The following is a 22396-nucleotide window of genomic DNA, read 5'->3' as shown; positions in this document are numbered from 1 at the left end:
ACTGCAGATGTTACTATGTCAAAGTTACTGTGACTCAAACATAGAAAAATGTCTTTTTCATTTCCCTCACCTAATTTTTCAAAGTATTTTATAGCATATAACACCTTTGAAAATATGCTTTGGTTCCCATTTAACTCCAGAACATCATAAATCAAAATATGGATATTACCTGTCCACAGATTCATGGTGACGTAACTGCTCTTTTAACTGTTTGGTGTCTTTGCTTTGTTTGGTGTTTGTAGAAATGGTTTACATGAGCTTTTAGCTGAGACTCAGAGGTTTCTGTGGACACTACTCATGTCAGCACTTATATTTCTGACCTCGTGTTATAATCGATTAAACGCGATCTCCTCCCTTTTGCCCCCATTTTTGATGGTGTGGGTACAAATGATCAGGCATGACATTCTCATAATAAATCAGATAAGATACTGCAAATAGTTAATCCTGCATTTGTGTGATTGAAAAGTGTGTGCAATGACACTGTTTTAAAGATTTAGCCTAAATCATTTTGGCGTGAATGAGCCTAAACATGATGACCGGACTAGTGACACCATATCACCTGTGACACACACACACGCACGTATGACTTTGCCAGTTTCAGCTGAAACAATTTCAGTGTTTCAAACCATGTTCCAGAGTTTTTAGGTCACCGTTCATGAGGTTTCAAGAAGAAAATGAAAGACAGATCTGAATGTTTGAAAGTGTTTTGGAAAAACTCTGTAAAGATTAGATGAACAATACTCAAAGGATAAATTCAACTGTTTTATTTTGTTAGATAAGTTGAAAAAAAAGTTAAACAAGCAAGTAAATAACGAAACAAGGTTAAATGAGGTAAGAACAAAAAGTTAACAAGCAAATAAAGAAACAAGGTTAAATGAAGTAAGAGCAAAAAGTTAACAAGTAAATAAAGAAACAAGGTTAAATGAGGTAAGAACAAAAAGTTAACAAGCAAATAAAGAAACAAGGTTAAATGAAGTAAGAGCAAAAAGTTAACAAGTAAATAAAGAAACAAGGTTAAATGAGGTAAGAACAAAAAGTTAACAAGTAAATAAAGAAACAAGGTTAAATGAGGTAAGAACAAAAAGTTAACAAGTAAATAAAGAAACAAGGTTAAATGAAGTAAGAGCAAAAAGTTAACAAGTAAATAAAGAAACAAGGTTAAATGAGGTAAGAACAAAAAGTTAACAAGCAAATAAAGAAACAAGGTTAAATGAGGTAAGAACAAAAAGTTAACAAGTAAATAAAGAAACAAGGTTAAATGAGGTAAGAACAAAAAGTTAACAAGTAAATAAAGAAACAAGGTTAAATGAGGTAAGAACAAAAAGTTAACAAGTAAATAAAGAAACAAGGTTAAATGAGGTAAGAACAAAAAGTTAACAAGTAAATAACGAAACAAGGTTAAATGAGGTAAGAACAAAAAGTTAACAAGTAAATAAAGAAACAAGGTTAAATGAGGTAAGAACAAAAAGTTAACAAGTAAATAAAGAAACAAGGTTAAATGAGGTAAGAACAAAAAGTTAACAAGCAAATAAAGAAACAAGGTTAAATGAAGTAAGAGCAAAAAGTTAACAAGTAAATAAAGAAACAAGGCAGAGGAGAGAAACCCCAACAATCCCCTCTGAGCAAGCACTAGGCGACAGTGGGGAGGAAAAACTGCCTTTAAACGGGCAGAAACCTCCGGCAGAACCAGGCTCAGGAGGGGGCAGTCAACTGCCGGGACTGGTTGGGGGGGTGAACAGAGGTGGAGCAAGACGAGGCTACATCAGTTGAAGAAGCAGTATTGTCCCTCTTCCGGAAAAAGCTGAAGAATCTTTTCTTCTTTTTCATGGACTTTTCCACGAGCCCCTTTTTCTCCAGGATGAGGGTTCTCAACTCATGGATGGTTTCGGTGTTTTGCTCCTCAAGTTTCTTGCATGTTTGTTCCACCTGTTCTAATGTTGCTCGTGTTTCTTCAAGCTGTTCTTTGAGCTCTTTGGATGTTGCCTCCTGTGTCAGCTTTGCCTTCTGCAGGTCTGCATTTCTCACTTGATCTTCTTTGTGCAGGCCTTCTAGCTGCTCATTTCTTTTCTGGGTGTCGCGGAGCGTACACTGCAGGTCTTCATGCATTTTGTCTTGCTTTTGCTTTTGCGCCTGCATTTCTGTGTTTTCCCGCTTCAAGTTGTTGAATTCCAACAATATCCCCTTAATGAGCTCTGAGTTGTTTTTGGCCATTTGATCGATCCTTTTCTGCATCTGTGAGCATCGTTTTTCCAGAGTTTCCTTTTCTCCCTGCAGCTCACTTGTTTTGACCTTCAGTTCATTACAGAATCCTTGCAACTTTTGATTTTTACTCTCAAAGTCCTTGATAGTGCACTTTTCTTCTGACAGTCTTTCTTGCTGTTGCTCCTTCTCTTGAAGAAGGTCTTTATTTTTTTCTTCAGCTTCATCAAGCTTTCTTTGGAGCAGGTGATTCTGTTGGTCCATGTATTGGAGATCCCACTCTAGCTTATCAATCGTGGCTTTCCTGCCTTGAAGCTGCTCGGACATTTCTTTCACTTCAGCGCTCTTTTGCTTGTTTTCTTTGATGAGGAATACAATCTGCTCTCTGGCTTGAGCAAACTTGATCCCCCAGCCCTCATTAATAATGTTGATGTCGGGCTGGCGCTGTAGTGTTTCTTCCAGGTGTTTGTTTTGTGCTTCCATTTGTAAGCACTTCTTCTCCAGGTGAACTTTTTCTTTTTCAAGTTGTTGAATTTTGTTCTGGAGATGGTTGTTTTCACTCCTACTCTCCTGTAATGCCCTTTGGGTGGATAAGAGGCCATTTGGAGAAGTTGGCCGGCCACGCAAGGAAGGAGAGGCGGCGTAATCGTTTTGTCTCGGTTGCCGTAATCTTGGATACATGCTGGCGTTTGTATCCGATGACTCTGAGAGGTTTCCGAATGTTTCTGTAGTGAACGTTTGAAAGCTGCGAACACGAAGGCTGCGAAGTAACGAACTAAAAATTGCTGTTTGTCACCCCTATTTAAGGAAAAACTTCCTTGTGACATCATCACTCCTAAGCCAATCAGGTTGTCACATGACATTCTGGAATGTGGAATGGGGATATATATATATTTTTAAACAGTTTTCAAATGTAACTTAATATTTAAGTGTTTCTTACTTGACCTGCTTAGTCGATTAAAAAGTTAATTGCCACGAACACCCCTAATGTTATATAACAGACCACAGAAAAAAGACAGCTTTTTTCTGCGTGACAGAGCTATAATAAATGTTTTGTTTTTTTAATGATCCTACTTTTTATAAAAGGGAACATTATTTAAAGAATATGTATTTAATTAAAAAACTCTGTATTCATCTAAAGGGTATAACAAGAAGGGTGAGCTTCCTGCTCCAAAATGAAATGACCAAAATAAATGTATTTCTCTGCAATTACAAACTCTGTGTAAACAGTCTTGGTGTCAAAATAAAGCTAACGCTGGTGAGATGTCATCAGAGCTGTAAATATTACTGCAGATGTTACTATGTCAAAGTTACTGTGACTCAAACATAGAAAAATGTCTTTTTCATTTCCCTCACCTAATTTTTCAAAGTATTTTATAGCATATAACACCTTTGAAAATATGCTTTGGTTCCCATTTAACTCCAGAACATCATAAATCAAAATATGGATATTACCTGTCCACAGATTCATGGTGACGTAACTGCTCTTTTAACTGTTTCAGCTGATCCCTGCAACCGTGCACTGAAGTTTTAGATCAAATAAACTAAGCTGAAACCACTAAATAACTAACCAGCCTGTGCCAGCGATCTGTGTCAGCTGATCCCTGCAACCGTGCACTGAAGTTTTAGAGAAAATAAACTAAGTTGAAACCATTAAATAACTAACCAGCGTGTGTCAGGGATCTGTCTCAGCTGATCTTTGCGACCATGCACTGAAGTCTTAGATCAAATAAACTAACCTGAAACCATTTAAATAACTAACCAGCCTGTGACAGCGATCTGTGTCAGCTGATCCCTGCAACCGTGCACTGAAGTTTTAGATCAAATAAACTAAGCTGAAACCATTAAATAACTAACCAGCCTGTGCCAGCGATCTGTGTCAGCTGATCCCTGCAACCGTGCACTGAAGTTTTAGATAAACTTGGCTGAAACCATTAAATAACTAACCAGCCTGTACCAGCGATCTGTTTCAGCTGATCCCTGCAATCGTGCACTGAAGTTTTAGATAAACTAAGCTGAAACCATCAAATAACTAACCAGCCTGTGCCAGCGATCTGTGTCAGCTGATCCCTGCAACCGTGCACTGAAGTTTTAGATAAACTTGGCTGAAACCATTAAATAACTAACCAGCCTGTACCAGCGATCTGTGTCAGCTGATCCCTGCAACCGTGCACTGAAGTTTTAGATCAAATAAACTAAGTTAAAACCATTAAATAACTAACCAGCCTGTGCCAGGGATCTGTGTCAGCTGATCCCTGCAACCGTGCACTGAAGTTTTAGATAAACTAAGCTGAAACCATCAAATAACTAGCCAGCCTGTGCCAGCGATCTGTTTCATCTGATCCCTGCAACCGTGCACTGAAGTTTTAGATAAACAAAGCTGAAACCATTAAATAACTAACCAGCCTGTGCCAGCGATCTGTGTCAGCTGATCCCTGCAACCGTGCACTGAAGTTTTAGATAAAATAAACCAAACCGAAACCATTAAATAACTAACCAGCCTGTGCCAGCGATCTGTGTCAGCTGATTCCTGCAACCGTGCACTGAAGTTTTAGATAAACTAAGTTGAAACCATTAAATAACTAACCAGCCTGTGCCAACGATCTGTGTCAGCTGATCCCTGCAACCGTGCACTGAAGTTTTAGATAAACTAAGCTGAAACAATTAAATAACTAACCAGCCTGTGCCAGCGATCTGTGTAAGCTGATCCCTGCAACCGTGCACTTACGTCTTAGATCAAATAAACTAAGCTGAAACCATTAAATAACTAACCAGCCTGTGCCAGCGATCTGGGTCAGCTGATCCCTGCGAACGTGGACTGAAGTTTTAGATCAAATAAACAAAGCTGAAACCATTAAATAACTAACCAGCGATCTGTGTCAGCTGATCCCTGCGACCGTGCACTGAAGTTTTAGATAAAATAAACTAAACTGAAACCATTAAATAACTAACCAGCGATATGTGTCAGCTGATCCCTGCGACCGTGCACTGAAGTTTAAGATAAAATAAACTAAGTTGAAACCATTAAATAACTAACCAGCCTGTGCAAGGGATCTGTGTCAGCTGATCCCTGCGACCGTGCACTGAAGTTTTAGATCAAATAAACTAACCTGAAACCATTTAAATAACTAACCAGCCTGTGCCAGCGATCTGTGTCAGCTGATCCCTGCAACCGTGCACTGAAGATTTAGATCAAATAAACTAAGCTGAAACCATTAAATAACTAACCAGCCTGTGCAAGGGATCTGTGTCAGCTGATCCCTGCGACCGTGCACTGAAGTTTTAGATCAAATAAACTAACCTGAAACCATTTAAATAACTAACCAGCCTGTGCCAGCGATCTGTGTCAGCTGATCCCTGCAACCGTGCACTGAAGTTTTAGATCAAATAAACTAACCTGAAACCATTTAAATAACTAACCAGCCTGTGCCAGCGATCTGTGTCAGCTGATCCCTGCGAACGTGCACTGAAGTTTTAGATCAAATAAACAAAGCTGAAACCATTAAATAACTAACCAGCCTGTCCCAGCGATCTGTGTCAGCTGATCTTTGCGACCATGCCCTGAAGTATTAGATCAAATAAACTAACCTGAAACCATTAAATAACTAACCAGCCTGTGCCAGCGATCTGTGTCAGCTGATCCCTGCAACCGTACACTGAAGTTTTAGATCAAATAAACTAACCTGAAACCATTAAATAACTAACCAGCCTGTGCCAGCGATCTGTGTCAGCTGATCCCTGCGAACGTGGACTGAAGTTTTAGATAAAATAAACTAAGCTGAAACCATTAAATAACTAACCAGCGATCTGTGTCAGCTGATCCCTGCGACCGTGCACTGAAGTTTTAGATAAAATAAACTAAGCTGAAACCATTAAATAACTAACCAGCGATCTGTGTCAGCGGATCCCTGCGACCGTGCACTGAAGTTTTAGATAAAATAAACTAAGTTGAAACCATTAAATAACTAACCAGCCTGTGCAAGGGATCTGTGCCAGCTGATCTTTGCGAACGTGCACTGAAGTTTTAGATGAAATAAACTAAGCTGAAACCATAAAATAACTAACCAGCCTGTACCAGCGATCTGTTTCAGCTGATCCCTGCAATCGTGCACTGAAGTTTTAGATGAAATAAACTAAGCTGAAACCATTAAATAACTAACCAGCCTGTGCCAGCGATCTGTTTCAGCTGATCCCTGCAATCGTGCACTGAAGTTTTAGATGAAATAAACTAAGCTGAAACCATTAAATAACTAACCAGCCTGTGCCAGCGATCTGTGTCAGCTGATCCCTGCAATCGTGCACTGAAGTTTTAGATAAACTAAGCTGAAACCATTAAATAACTAACCAGCCTGTCCCAGCGATCTGTGTCAGCTGATCTTTGCGACGATGCCCTGAAGTATTAGATCAAATAAACTAACCTGAAACCATTAAATAACTAACCAGCCTGTGCGAGCGATCTGTGTCAGCTGATCCCTGCGAACGTGGACTGAAGTTTTAGATAAAATAAACTAAGCTGAAACCATTAAATAACTAACCAGCGATCTGTGTCAGCTGATCCCTGCGACCGTGCACTGAAGTTTTAGATAAAATAAACTAAGCTGAAACCATTAAATAACTAACCAGCGATCTGTGTCAGCGGATCCCTGCGACCGTGCACTGAAGTTTTAGATAAAATAAACTAAGCTGAAACCACTAAATAACTAACCAGCCTGTGCCAGCGATCTGTGCCAGCGATCTGTTTCAGCTGATCTTTGCGAACGTGCACTGAAGTTTTAGAGAAAATAAACTAAGTTGAAACCATTAAATAACTAACCAGCGTGTGTCAGGGATCTGTGTTAGCTGATCCCTGCAACTGTGCACTGAAGTTTTACAGAAAATAAACTAAGTTGAAACCATTAAATAACTAACCAGCCTGTGCCAGGGATCTGTGTCAGCTGATCCCTGCAACCGTGCACTGAAGTTTTAGATAAACTAAGCTGAAACAATTAAATAACCAACCAGGTTGTGCCAGCGATCTGTGTCAGCTGATCTTTGCGACCATGCACTGAAGTCTTAGATCAAATAAACTAACCTGAAACCCTTTAAATAACTAACCAGGCTGTGCCAGCGATCTGTGTCAGCGGATCCCTGCAACCGTGCACTGAAGTTTTAGATAAACTAAGTTGAAACCATTTAAATAACTAACCAGCCTGTGCCAGCGATCTGTGTCAGCTGATCCCTGCAACCGTGCACTGAAGTTTTAGATCAAATAAACTAAGCTGAAACCATTAAATAACTAACCAGCCTGTACCAGCGATCTGTTTCAGCTGATCCCTGCAACCGTGCACTGAAGTTTTAGATCAAATAAACTAAGTTGAAACCATTAAATAACTAACCAGCCTGTGCCAGCGATCTGTGTCAGCTGATCCCTGCAACCGTGCACTGAAGTCTTAGATCAAATAAACTAAGCTGAAACCATTAAATAACTAACCAGCGATCTGTGTCAGCGGATCCCTGCGACCGTGCACTGAAGTTTAAGATAAAATAAACTAAGTTGAAACCATTAAATAACTAACCAGCCTGTGCCAGGAATCTTTGTCAACTGATCCCTGCAACCGTGCACTGAATTTTTAGAGAAAATAAACTAAGTTGAAACCATTAAATAACTAACCAGCGTGTGTCAGGGATCTGTGTCAGCTGATCTTTGCGACCATGCACTGAAGTCTTAGATCAAATAAACTAACCTGAAACCATTAAATAACTAACCAGCCTGTGCCAGCGATCTGTGTCAGCTGATCCCTGCAACCGTGCACTGAAGTTTTAGATCAAATAAACTAAGCTGAAACCATTAAATAACTAACCAGCCTGTGCCAGGGATCTGTGTCAGCTGATCTTTGCGACCATGCACTGAAGTCTTAGATCAAATAAACTAACCTGAAACCATTTAAATAACTAACCAGCGTGTGTCAGGGATCTGTGTTAGCTGATCCCTGCAACTGTGCACTGAAGTTTTAGATAAAATAAACTAAGCTGAAACCATTAAATAACTAACCAGCGTGTGTCAGGGATCTGTGTTAGCTGATCCCTGCAACTGTGCACTGAAGTTTTAGATAAAATAAACTAAGCTGAAACCATTAAATAACTAACCAGCCTGTGCCAGGGATCTGTGTCAGCTGATCCCTGCAACCGTGCACTGAAGTTTTAGATAAAATAAACCAAACCGAAACCATTAAATAACTAACCAGCCTGTGCCAGCGATCTGTGTCAGCTGATTCCTGCAACCGTGCACTGAAGTTTTAGATAAAATAAGCTGAAACCATTAAATAACTAACCAGCCTGTGCCAGGGATCTGTGTCAGCTGATCCCTGCAACCGTGCACTGAAGTTTTAGATAAACTAAGCTGAAACCATTAAATAACTAACCAGCCTGTGCCAGCGATCTGTTTCATCTGATCCCTGCAACCGTGCACTGAAGTTTTAGATAAACTAAGCTGAAACCATTAAATAACTAACCAGCCTGTGCCAGCGATCTGTGTCAGCTGATCCCTGCAACCGTGCACTGAAGTTTTAGATAAAATAAACCAAACCGAAACCATTAAATAACTAACCAGCCTGTGCGAGCGATCTGTGTCAGCTGATTCCTGCAACCGTGCACTGAAGTTTTAGATAAACTAAGTTGAAACCATTTAAATAACTAACCAGCCTGTGACAGCGATCTGTGTCAGCTGATCCCTGCAACCGTGCACTGAAGTTTTAGATCAAATAAACTAAGCTGAAACCATTAAATAACTAACCAGCCTGTACCAGCGATCTGTTTCAGCTGATCCCTGCAACCGTGCACTGAAGTTTTAGATCAACTAAACTAAGCTGAAACCATTAAATAACTAACCAGCCTGTACCAGCGATCTGTTTCAGCTGATCCCTGCAATCGTGCACTGAAGTTTTAGATCAACTAAACTAAGCTGAAACCATTAAATAACTAACCAGCCTGTGCCAGCGATCTGTGTCAGCTGATCCCTGCAACCGTGCACTTACGTCTTAGATCAAATAAACTAAGCTGAAACCATTAAATAACTAACCAGCCTGTGCCAGCGATCTGTGTCAGCTGATCCCTGCAACCGTGCACTGAAGTTTTAGATAAAATAAACTAAGCTGAAACCATTAAATAACTAACCAGCGATCTGTGTCAGCTGATCACTGCGACCGTGCACTGAAGTTTTAGATAAAATAAACTAAGCTGAAACCATAAAATAACTAACCAGCGATCTGTGTCAGCGGATCCCTGCGACCGTGCACTGAAGTTTAAGATAAAATAAACTAAGTTGAAACCATTAAATAACTAACCAGCCTGTGCAAGGGATCTGTGCCAGCGATCTGTTTCAGCTGATCTTTGCGAACGTGCACTGAAGTCTTAGATCAAATAAACTAACCTGAAACCATTAAATAACCAACCAGCCTGTGCAAGCGATCTGTGTCAGCTGATCCCTGCAACCGTGCACTGAAGTTTTAGATCAAATAAACTAAGCTGAAACCACTAAATAACTAACCAGCCTGTGCCAGCGATCTGTGCCAGCGATCTGTTTCAGCTGATCCCTGCAACCGTGCACTGAAGTTTTAGAGAAAATAAACTAAGTTGAAACCATTAAATAACTAACCAGCGTGTGTCAGGGATCTTTGTCAACTGATCCCTGCAACCGTGCACTGAAGTTTTACAGAAAACAAAGTAAGCTGAAACAATTAAATAACTAACCAGCCTGTGCCAGGGATCTGTGTCAGCTGATCTTTGCGACCATGCACTGAAGTCTTAGATCAAATAAACTAACCTGAAACCATTAAATAACTAACCAGCCTGTGCCAGGGATCTGTGTCAGCTGATCCCTGCAACCGTGCACTGAAGTTTTAGATCAAATAAACTAAGCTGAAACCATTAAATAACTAACCAGCGATCTGTGTCAGCTGATCCCTGCGACCGTGCACTGAAGTTTTAGAGAAAATAAACTAAGTTGAAACCATTAAATAACTAACCAGCGTGTGTCAGGGATCTGTGTTAGCTGATCCCTGCAACTGTGCACTGAAGTTTTACAGAAAATAAAGTAAGCTGAAACAATTAAATAACTAACCAGCCTGTGCCAGCGATCTGTGTCAGCTGATCCCTGCAACCGTGCACTGAAGTTTTAGATAAAATAAACCAAACCGAAACCATTAAATAACTAACCAGCCTGTGCGAGCGATCTGTGTCAGCTGATTCCTGCAACCGTGCACTGAAGTTTTAGATAAACTAAGTTGAAACCATTTAAATAACTAACCAGCCTGTGACAGCGATCTGTGTCAGCTGATCCCTGCAACCGTGCACTGAAGTTTTAGATCAAATAAACTAAGCTGAAACCATTAAATAACTAACCAGCCTGTACCAGCGATCTGTTTCAGCTGATCCCTGCGACCGTGCACTGAAGTTTTAGATCAACTAAACTAAGCTGAAACCATTAAATAACTAACCAGCCTGTGCCAGCGATCTGTGTCAGCTGATCCCTGCAACCGTGCACTTACGTCTTAGATCAACTAAACTAAGCTGAAACCATTAAATAACTAACCAGCCTGTACCAGCGATCTGTTTCAGCTGATCCCTGCAATCGTGCACTGAAGTTTTAGATCAACTAAACTAAGCTGAAACCATTAAATAACTAACCAGCCTGTGCCAGGGATCTGTGTCAGCTGATCTTTGCGACCATGCACTGAAGTCTTAGATCAAATAAACTAAGTTGAAACCATTAAATAACTAACCAGCGTGTGTCAGGGATCTGTGTTAGCTGATCCCTGCAACTGTGCACTGAAGTTTTAGATAAAATAAACTAAGCTGAAACCATTAAATAACTAACCAGCCTGTGCCAGGGATCTGTGTCAGCTGATCCCTGCAACCGTGCACTGAAGTTTTAGATAAACTAAGCTGAAACCATTAAATAACTAGCCAGCCTGTGCCAGCGATCTGTTTCATCTGATCCCTGCAACCGTGCACTGAAGTTTTAGATAAACTAAGCTGAAACCATTAAATAACTAACCAGCCTGTGCCAGCGATCTGTGTCAGCTGATCCCTGCAACCGTGCACTGAAGTTTTAGATAAAATAAACCAAACCGAAACCATTAAATAACTAACCAGCCTGTGCGAGCGATCTGTGTCAGCTGATTCCTGCAACCGTGCACTGAAGTTTTAGATAAACTAAGCTGAAACCATTAAATAACTAACCAGCCTGTGCCAGCGATCTGTGTCAGCTGATCCCTGCAACCGTGCACTGAAGTTTTTTATGATAAACTAAGTTGAAACCATTTAAATAACTAACCAGCCTGTGACAGCGATCTGTGTCAGCTGATCCCTGCAACCGTGCACTGAAGTTTTAGATAAACTAAGCTGAAACCATTAAATAACCAACCAGGCTGTGCCAGCGATCTGTTTCAGCTGATCTTTGCGAACGTGCACTGAAGTCTTAGATGAAATAAACTAAGCTGAAACCATTAAATAACTAACCAGCCTGTGCCAGGGATCTGTGTCAGCGGATCCTTGCAATCGTGCACTGAAGTTTTAGATCAAATAAACTAAGTTAAAACCATTAAATAACTAACCAGCCTGTGCCAGGGATCTGTGTCAGCTGATCCCTGCAACCGTGCACTGAAGTTTTAGATAAACTAAGCTGAAACCATTAAATAACTAACCAGCCTGTGCCAGCGATCTGTGTCAGCTGATCCCTGCGAACGTGGACTGAAGTCTTAGATCAAAATAAACTAAGCTGAAACCACAAAATAACTAACCAGCCTGTGCCAGCGATCTGTGTCAGCTGATCCCTGCAACCGTGCACTGAAGTTTTAGATAAAATAAACGAAACCTAAACCATTAAATAACTAACCAGCCTGTGCCAGCGATCTGTGTCAGCTGATCCCTGCGACCGTGCACTGAAGTTTTAGAGAAAATAAACTAAGTTGAAACCATTAAATAACTAACCAGCCTGTGCCAGCGATCTGTGTCAGCTGATCCCTGCAACCGTGCACTGAAGTTTTAGATAAACTTGGCTGAAACCATTAAATAACTAACCAGCCTGTACCAGCGATCTGTTTCAGCTGATCCCTGCAATCGTGCACTGAAGTTTTAGATCAAATAAACTAAGTTAAAACCATTAAATAACTAACCAGCCTGTGCCAGGGATCTGTGTCAGCTGATCCCTGCAACCGTGCACTGAAGTTTTAGATAAACTAAGCTGAAACCATTAAATAACTAACCAGCGATCTGTGTCAGCTGATCCCTGCGACCGTGCACTGAAGTTTTAGATAAAATAAACTAAGCTGAAACCATTAAATAACTAACCAGCGATCTGTGTCAGCGGATCCCTGCGACCGTGCACTGAAGTTTTACAGAAAATAAAGTAAGCTGAAACGATTAAATAACTAACCAGCCTGTGCCAGGGATCTGTGTCAGCTGATCCCTGCAACCGTGCACTGAAGTTTTAGATCAAATAAACTAAGCTGAAACCATTAAATAACCAACCAGGCTGTGCCAGAGATCTGTGTCAGCTGATCTGTGTCAGCTGATCTTTGCGACCATGCACTGAAGTCTTAGATCAAATAAACTAACCTGAAACCATTTAAATAACTAACCAGCCTGTGACAGCGATCTGTGTCAGCTGATCCCTGCAACCGTGCACTGAAGTTTTAGATCAAATAAACTAAGCTGAAACCATTAAATAACTAACCAGCGATCTGTGTCAGCTGATCACTGCGACCGTGCACTGAAGTTTTAGATAAAATAAACTAAGCTGAAACCATTAAATAACTAACCAGCCTGTGCCAGCGATCTGTGTCAGCTGATCCCTGCAACCGTGCACTGAAGTCTTAGATCAAATAAACTAAGCTGAAACCATTAAATAACTAACCAGCGATCTGTGTCAGCTGATCCCTGCGACTGTGCACTGAAGTTTAAGATAAAATAAACTAAGTTGAAACCATTAAATAACTAACCAGCCTGTGCAAGGGATCTGTGCCAGCGATCTGTTTCAGCTGAACTTTGCGAACGTGCACTGAAGTCTTAGATCAAATAAACTAAGTTGAAACCACTAAATAACTAACCAGCCTGTACCAGCGATCTGTGTCAGCTGATCCCTGCAACCGTGCACTGAAGTTTTAGAGAAAATAAACTAAGTTGAAACCATTAAATAACTAACCAGCCTGTGCCAGGAATCTTTGTCAACTGATCCCTGCAACCGTGCACTGAAGTTTTAGATCAAATAAACTAAGCTGAAACCATTAAATAACTAACCAGCGATCTGTGTCAGCTGATCCCTGCGACCGTGCACTGAAGTTTTAGAGAAAATAAACTAAGTTGAAACCATTAAATAACTAACCAGCGTGTGTCAGGGATCTGTGTTAGCTGATCCCTGCAACTGTGCACTGAAGTTTTAGATAAAATAAACTAAGCAGAAACCATTAAATAACTAACCAGCGATCTGTGTCAGCTGATTCCTGCAACCGTGCACTGAAGTTTTAGATAAACTAAGCTGAAACCATTAAATAACTAACCAGCCTGTGCCAGCGATCTGTTTCATCTGATCCCTGCAACCGTGCACTGAAGTTTTAGATAAACTAAGCTGAAACCATTAAATAACTAACCAGCCTGTGCCAGCGATCTGTGTCAGCTGATCCCTGCAACCGTGCACTGAAGTTTTAGATAAAATAAACCAAACCGAAACCATTAAATAACTAACCAGCCTGTGCGAGCGATCTGTGTCAGCTGATTCCTGCAACCGTGCACTGAAGTTTTAGATAAACTAAGCTGAAACCATTAAATAACTAACCAGCCTGTGCCAGCGATCTGTGTCAGCTGATCCCTGCGACCGTGCACTGAAGTTTTAGATAAAATAAACTAAGTTGAAACCATTAAATAACCAACCAGCCTGTGCCAGAGATCTGTGTCAGCTGATCACTGCGCCCGTGCACTGAAGTTTTAGAGAAAATAAACTAAGCTGAAACCATTAAATAACTAACCAGCCTGTGCCAGCGATCTGTGTCAGCTGATCCCTGCGACCGTGCACTGAAGTTTTAGATAAAATAAACTAAGTTGAAACCATTAAATAACTAACCAGCCTGTGCCAGCGATCTGTGTCAGCGGATCCCTGCGACCGTGCACTGAAGTTTTAGATAAAATAAACTAAGTTGAAACCATTAAATAACTAACCAGCCTGTGCAAGGGATCTGTGTCAGCTGATCCCTGCAACCGCGCACTGAAGTTTTAGATAAACTTGGCTGAAACCATTAAATAACTAACCAGCCTGTACCAGCGATCTGTTTCAGCTGATCCCTGCAATCGTGCACTGAAGTTTTAGATCAAATAAACTAAGTTAAAACCATTAAATAACTAACCAGCCTGTGCCAGGGATCTGTGTCAGCTGATCCCTGCAACCGTGGACTGAAGTTTTAGATAAACTAAGCTGAAACCATTAAATAACTAGCCAGCCTGTGCCAGCGATCTGTTTCATCTGATCCCTGCAACCGTGCACTGAAGTTTTAGATAAACTAAGCTGAAACCATTAAATAACTAACCAGCCTGTGCCAGCGATCTGTGTCAGCTGATCCCTGCAACCGTGCACTGAAGTTTTAGATAAAATAAACCAAACCGAAACCATTAAATAACTAACCAGCCTGTGCCAGCGATCTGTGTCAGCTGATTCCTGCAACCGTGCACTGAAGTTTTAGATAAACTAAGTTGAAACCATTAAATAACTAACCAGCCTGTGCCAACGATCTGTGTCAGCTGATCACTGCGCCCGTGCACTGAAGTTTTAGAGAAAATAAACTAAGCTGAAACCATTAAATAACTAACCAGCCTGTGCCAGCGATCTGTGTCAGCTGATCCCTGCGACCGTGCACTGAAGTTTTAGATAAAATAAACTAAGTTGAAACCATTAAATAACTAACCAGCCTGTGCCAGCGATCTGTGTCAGCGGATCCCTGCGACCGTGCACTGAAGTTTTAGATAAAATAAACTAAGTTGAAACCATTAAATAACTAACCAGCCTGTGCAAGGGATCTGTGTCAGCTGATCCCTGCAACCGCGCACTGAAGTTTTAGATAAACTAAGCTGAAACCATTAAATAACTAACCAGTCTGTACCAGCGATTCTGTGTCAGCTGATCCCTGCAACCGTGCACTGAAGTTTTAGATCAAATAAACTAAGCTGAAACCATTAAATAACTAACCAGCCTGTGCCAGCGATCTGTGTCAGCTGATCCCTGCAACCGTGCACTGAAGTTTTAGATAAACTAAGCTGAAACCATTAAATAACTAACCAGCCTGTGCCAGCGATCTGTGTCAGCTGATCCCTGCAACCGTGCACTGAAGTTTTAGATAAACTAAGCTGAAACCATTAAATAACTAACCAGCCTGTGCCAGCGATCTGTGTCAGCTGATCTTTGCGACCATGCACTGAAGTCTTAGATCAAATAAACTAACCTGAAACCATTAAATAACTAACAGCCTGTGCCAGCGATCTGTGTCAGCTGATCCCTGCAACCGTGCACTGAAGTTTTAGATAAACTAAGCTGAAACCATTAAATAACTAACCAGCCTGTGCCAGCGATCTGTGTCAGCTGATCCCTGCAATCGTGCACTGAAGTTTTAGATCAAATAAACTAAGCTGAAACCATTAAATAACTAACCAGCCTGTACCAGCGATCTGTGTCAGCTGATCCCTGCAATCGTGCACTGAAGTTTTAGATCAAATAAACTTAGCTGAAACAATTAAATAACTAACCAGCCTGTGCCAGCGATCTGTGTCAGCTGATCCCTGCAACCGTGGACTGAAGTTTTAGATCAAATAAACTTAGCTGAAACCATTAAATAACTAACCAGCCTGTGCCAGCGATCTGTGTCAGCTGATCCCTGCGACCGTGCACTGAAGTTTTAGATCAAATAAACAAAGCTGAAACCATTAAATAACTAACCAGCCTGTGCCAGCGATCTGTTTCAGCTGATCCCTGCAACCGTGCACTGAAGTTTTAGATCAAATAAACAAAGCTGAAACCATTAAATAACTAACCAGCCTGTGCCAGCGATTCTGTGTCAGCTGATGCCTGCAACCGTTCACTGAAGTCACTATTAGTCACTATGAACTCACTATTTGTTACATTATGCAGAGCTTATCCTTCACTTTGGACCACACATTCGTCTGTGGACCCTTAGGTTTGAGAGCAAGCACTCGTATTTCAAAGCATGTACAAGAACAGTGCACAACTTCGTCAACTTATGCAAGACTCTGACAGAACGGCATCAGTTACTGCAGTCCTACCTCTCAGTGGGCCAATTGTTTCCAGCTACAGTTCAAATCATTGGAGAAGCAAGTGATTAAAATCATCATCTTTACAACACTGTCATTCAAGAAGCTGTGGCAAAAGCCGGCTGCACTAATCAGACCACTTTGGATGTGTCAGCAGTTGTCTACAAAGGTACCAAGTATGTGAAAGGCTATGTTTCCATTGTAGATGACACTGACGATGGCTTGGTTTTTTGGGAAGATAGCTGTTATACTTGTTAACGATTCTGGATTGTACTTTGTGCTCGAGTTGCATCACTCAGTACTTCTCATTGACCTTGGACTTCACTGCTTGCGTTGCCCTACAGAAAAAAGTGTGTGTGTAAATGCTGACAGTCTGATGGATTATTACCCACTACCACTTTATAACATGGCAGGTCTTTTTGTTGTCGCCCTACACCATTCAGTTTCCTCTTAATTCTTTTTCAGGGATGGAAATTGAAGAGGAACTCACAAGGCTCCTGCCGGCACTAGACAGAGAGAAAATAATCTGCATTGTAGAACATCTGACGGATGTTATTGGTGTACAACAAAAAAGTGATCTTTTGTTTGTGGAGGCAGAAGATCTCAAACCCTTTCTCACACCAATTCAAATACGTAAACTACTTCTTGCATTTAAAGGAGGTTTGTGTAGGTTCTGTATAAATCATAGACTTGAGTCTATGATTTGAAGGTCACTCATAGACTCATATGTCACTGATTAGCTTGATTAGCTTTTTTTTTTCTCTTCACCATACTACACATGTACTTTGACAGTATAATATTGAAGAGCGTTTTTGGGGCTCACATTGTCCGGTAGATAATTAACACGGAAAACATAAACAAAAGTAGACACTAAATCTAACACCATTAACCTTTCATTGGTAGTGGTACAACTAAGGATTTGAAATTGTGACATGCTGTAAAATATATTGACTCAAGGTCTTTTCAATGCAAGACCTTGAGTTTGTAGTTCTTTTGCAGTCCTGGGATTGCTTCTTTTCATCTTCAGAAAAGGTCCCCAAAACTGCCTTGCCATTACTACTCAATCCTAATTGAAGGGTTCATCTTTTAGTGAGGACATATTTGTTGACATAGTAGCTTTTTAAGGTAGCTTTTCCAATGATCTTTATTTATTTATTTTTTTAGATGGCAACAGACCAGAGAACCTGAATGACACCATTACTCTGGAGCCTTGCCCTGCTGCATCAGCTGAAACATCAAGCCATCCTCCTCACCCCTCCTCCTCCACGTCCACCACTATGTACAACCATTACTCCAGCTCTTGCATCTCACACTTACAGATTCCTTGGGAAAGATTTCCACTCCAACTGTCGCATGCAATCACAAGAGGAGACAGAGCTCATCCAGAGGACAGGAGAAGTATGGTCAGAATTGTTGGGGGGGCCATGCAAGTTCACTGCAGAAACCCTAAACGTGCATCATGTGAAGAAGTTGCTAAAATCATTGTAAACAGATACCCTCAAACATCTGCAGATCTTACTGAAAAGGGAGAAAGACTGGGTTGTTGACATTATTCACTACTAAGAAGCATCAAATCGTCTTCGTCAAACAAAGAGAACCAGGAATGAGGAAGACTGCAGTCCCAACAGTAGTGCAACCCCACCTAAAAAAGTTAGATGCCTTGTTGATAGCTATGGTTGTATAAATTGGCAGCCAGTTGAACTTCCTGAGGGGGAAACGCCAACTTCTTTAGAGGAAAAGAAACACATCTTGTTAACAATTTTCAATTCACAAGGACCTGGAGCTGTGGAGAGACCTGATGTGGATGACTTCATGTGCCTCACATATATTTCTCAGCGGCAGCTTATCAACAGTTGTCCCTCACCTTCAGTAGCTGAAATTCAGGAGCAGTGGCCATTCTTGTTTACTCGGAAAGGTCTTTTGAACCACTTTTACAAACTCACAGGAATCGATATCAGTGAGCGCTTAGGTCAGGCCCTCGTAACCAAAGGCAGAAGGATTATTAACTATTTCTCCAGCCAGAAGCTCAAATGGAACCTTGGTATAAGGACACTCATCCAGCAGATAGAAAGTGAGGGAGTTTTGACCAACAACAAGGTTGGCACAGCAGCCATACTTCTCATGATGAAGTATGTCAATGGAAAATTGTACTTAGTAGTCAGTATAGTCTTTTAATGATATAAGTTTGCATATGGTAGAATACTGCATGTAATCATTTGTGTGTAGAAGTATATAGTTGGTGGCATATTGAAAGAATGTCTCATCCTAGGAGGTCTGTAACATTCCAGGGTGTTCTGGCGTTCACCCCCACATCCTAGGAGCATGAGAGAGGTCGTACCTCGTCTTATTGTTTTACGGTAGGATTAACGTAGCTATGTCAGTTTTAGCTTAAGTGCTTCTTTATATATAGATGAACTGTTGGATTTTTCCTTCACCATTTATGAGGTTTCAAGAAGAAGATAAACGACAGATATGAATGTTTGAAAAAGTTATAGATGAAAAACACTCAAAGGATAAATTCAATTGTTTATTGTTTTATGAATAAGTTGAAAAAGAAAAAGTTAACAAGTAAATAATGAAACAAGGTAAAATGAAGTAAGAACAAAAAGTTAAGTAAATAATGAAACAAGGTAGAGGAGAGAAAAGCCCAACAATCCCCTCTGAGCACGCACTAGGCGACAGTGGGGAGGAAAAACTGCCTTTAAACGGGCAGAAACCTCCGGCAGAACCAGGCTCAGGAGGGGACAGTCAACTGCCGGGACTGGTTGGGGAGGTGAACAGAGGTGGAGCAAGACGAGGCTACACCAGGTGAGGAAGCAGTAGAGTTCCTCCTCCAGGGCCAGCGGAAGCGTTTGTTCTTCTTTTTCATGCAGTTTTCTACAAGAGCTTTTTTTTCCAGGATGAGGGTTCTCAACTCATCGATGGTTTCTACGTTTTGTTTCTCAAGCTTCTTGCATGTTTTCTCCACCTCTTCCAATGTTGCTTGTTTTTCTTCAAGCTTTTCCTTGAGCTCTTTGGATGTTTCCTCCTGCATTATCTTGTCCTTGTGCATGTCTGCGTTGCTCTGTTGTACTTCTTTGTACATGTCTTGTAGCTCCTCATTTCTTCTGTGGATATCTTGGAGCGTACGCTGCAGGTCGTCATGTATGTTGTCTTGTTCTTGCTTTTGCGCCTGCATTTCAGTGTGTTTGCGCTTCAAGTTGTTGTATTCCAACAATATCCCCTTAGTGAGCTCGGAGTTGTTTCTCGCCATTTGATCCATCCTTTTCTGCATGTGTGAGCGTTGTTTGTCCAGTTTTTCTTTTTCCCCTTCTAGTTGCTTTTTCTCTTGAAGAAGGTCTTTATTTTGGCGCAGAGTATCATCCACCTTTTCTTTCAGCATTGTGTATTTTTCCTCCGTGACTTTGAGTTTGTGCTCCATGTCTCTTTGCTTTTTCTCCTGTTCTTCCTTCTGTTGGAGGATTTCTTTATTTGTTTTCACAGCTTCATCAAAGTTTGTTTGGAGCAGCCGATTCTTTTGGTCCATATATTGGAGATCCCATTCTGTCTTCTCAACCGTAGCTTTGCTGTCTTTAAGCTGGTTGGACATCTCCTTTAGTTCCGCGCTCTTTTGCTTGTTTTCCTTAATTAGGAAGACAATCTGGTCTCGGGCTTGTCCAAACTTGATTCCCCAACCGTCATTAATAATATTTATGTCGGGCTGGCGTTGTTGTCTTTCTTCCAGGTTTTTATATTTCACTTCCATCTGTCTACACTTCTCCTCCAGTTGAAGTTTCTCATCTTCAATCTGTTGAATTTTATTCTGGAGATGGTAGTTTTCCTTCTTACTGTCATGTAATGCCCTTTGGACGGCTAACAGGTCATTTGGCCGGCCACGACAGGAAGGAGAAGCGGCGTAATCTTTTTGCCTTGGTTGGCGTCTTGTTGGATACATGTTGAAGGTTGTACATGACAACTCTGCAAAGGTTTCCAAAAGTTTCTGTGGTGAACGTGTGAAGGCTGCAAACACAAATGCTGCGAAGACACGAACTAAAAAACTGCTGTTTCTCACCCCTGTTTAAGGAAAAACTTCAAAGGATCAAAGTGTAGTGACATCATAACTCCGTGAGCCAATGAGATTGTCATGTGACATTTTGGAATGGGGATATTTTTTTTTTAAACCGTTTTCAAATTTAACTTAATATTTGACTGTTTCTTAACTGACTTGTTTAGCTGATTAAGAAATGAATTGAAACGAGCATCACTAACGTTATATAACAGACAACAGAAAAAAAACAGGGTTTTTTTCTAAGTGATAGAGGTATAATATGTTTTTTTTAAAATTTTTTAATTATCCTACTTCTTATAAGAGGGAACATTATTTAAAGAATATGTATTTAATTGGAAAACTCTCTATTCAGCTAAAGGCTATAACAAAAAAGGTGAGCTTCCTGCTCAAAAATGAAATGACCAAAATAAATGGAGCCTTTCTCTGCAATTACAAACTCTGTGTAAACAATCTTGGTTTCAAAATAAGGCTAATGCTTGTAAGATGTCATCACAGGTGTAAATATTACTGCAGATGTTACTATGTCAAAGTTTCACAACTGTCTTATGTTGATTTATGTAGGCAAGACCTACTTTTCACTTTTTTGCTTTGCTATATGCTCTTGAGTTTATTAGTTTGACAGCAGCACGAACATGTACTAGTGTCAATAATAATAGTACGGTGGATTAGAAAACCTGCTCACAAGTTGAATAAACACCCAGGATTGTTGCATAATTTTCATTCAAAACCAATATTTGAGTCAAAATGAGAAAGTTGTTTGTGCTGTCTGATGAAGAAGAAGCAAAATAAAGTGCAGTTTTGATGTAGATGATGTTGTATACAAACTAGAAGAGGAAGATAGGATCTCTGTATCATGTTTTGTCACTTTGTACCATGTAATTCTTTCTATTTCCACCAGGGGGTGTTTTCAGAGATGGTAGGTGGTAAAAGAAGAGGTCAGCAGGAAGATGGCGAAGAGCGACCAAAGACCAAGAAAAAGAGGCAGTCAGGCAAAGATGAAGAGTATTATATCCCTTACAGACCTAAAGACTGACTCTGAGAGAGGGTGCAGCCTTCACCTCCTTCCTCAATATTCTCATAGTGGGAACGTCTCCCTCGTTAAAAGCAAGTTTCCTTTTAAGTATCAGATCCTTAATATCTTTAGAGAGCCACGGTTTGTTATTAGGGAAAGTCTTAAATTCTCTGACTGGAATCACAGAGTCTTTGCTACACACCACATCAGTGAGTTCATCCAAATCAGAAGTGCTCTCTTGAAACAAGGACCAATCAGTGCAATCAAAACACCCCTGAAGGGCAACACAACTGTCTTTTGTCCAGACATTAGTCCGCTTCACACAGGCCTTCTCCCTCCTAATCACAGATCTGTAAGCAGGGAGGAGATGAATAACATTGTGATCCGAAGAACCTAGCGCAGGTCCGGCCACAGACTTATATGCCCCCTTAACCCTTGTGCTCCCCTTCGGGGCAGCCCCAGACCCCGGGGGTCCCAGAGTACCCCTGGGTCGCATTTCACAGGCCGCGCATCAGGGTTGGCTCCTGCGCCCCGTACACCCACGTTTCCCTCCCTGAATGCCACTCCCGTTTCAATTTTTCTCCTAGTTTCAGGCAGGCTCTATCATGTTCGTCCATGGGAGGCCGCTGTTAACCCTTGTGCTCCCCTTCGGGGCAGCCCCAGACCCTGGGGGTCCCAAAGTACCCCACCCTCAGTAGAGACAGGTGAATGAAAATGAAAAAAACAGAACGATCATTTGGGGTCGAAGAGTGCCCCAGAGCGATTCTAATGGGTTCGTCAGGGGATCGGGAAAGAAAACGTAGCACTTGGGGGCCACGCACAGAAGCTGCTGCGGCAGCGTGGGGGTC

The 22396-nt window shown here is 41.1% G+C and overlaps 2 protein-coding genes across 2 annotated transcripts in view; both read right to left on the bottom strand.

Annotated features, from left to right (window-relative positions):
- The window catches only part of LOC146716390 (ribonuclease inhibitor-like), a 115950-nt gene that overhangs the window by 64171 nt on the left and 29383 nt on the right, over positions 1 to 22396 (bottom strand). The window lies entirely within an intron of this gene.
- LOC146716391 (uncharacterized) lies at positions 1366 to 20422 on the bottom strand. Its single transcript, XM_085452692.1, has 2 exons — positions 19238 to 20422; positions 1366 to 2988 (listed from the first exon to the last, which is right to left on the bottom strand). Exons 1-2 carry the CDS (start codon positions 20420 to 20422, stop codon positions 1693 to 1695), a joined length of 2481 nt encoding a protein of 826 aa, XP_085308818.1. The 3' UTR covers positions 1366 to 1692.

This window comes from Copadichromis virginalis, linkage group LG3, assembly GCF_057382275.1.
Source record: "Copadichromis virginalis isolate Kocher_CV1m ecotype Utaka linkage group LG3, C_Virginalis_male_GT1.1, whole genome shotgun sequence".
Classification (NCBI taxonomy): domain Eukaryota; kingdom Metazoa; phylum Chordata; class Actinopteri; order Cichliformes; family Cichlidae; genus Copadichromis; species Copadichromis virginalis.
The sequence above is the reverse complement of the archived record's forward strand: the minus strand, read 5'-3'. Positions and strand labels throughout refer to the sequence as shown.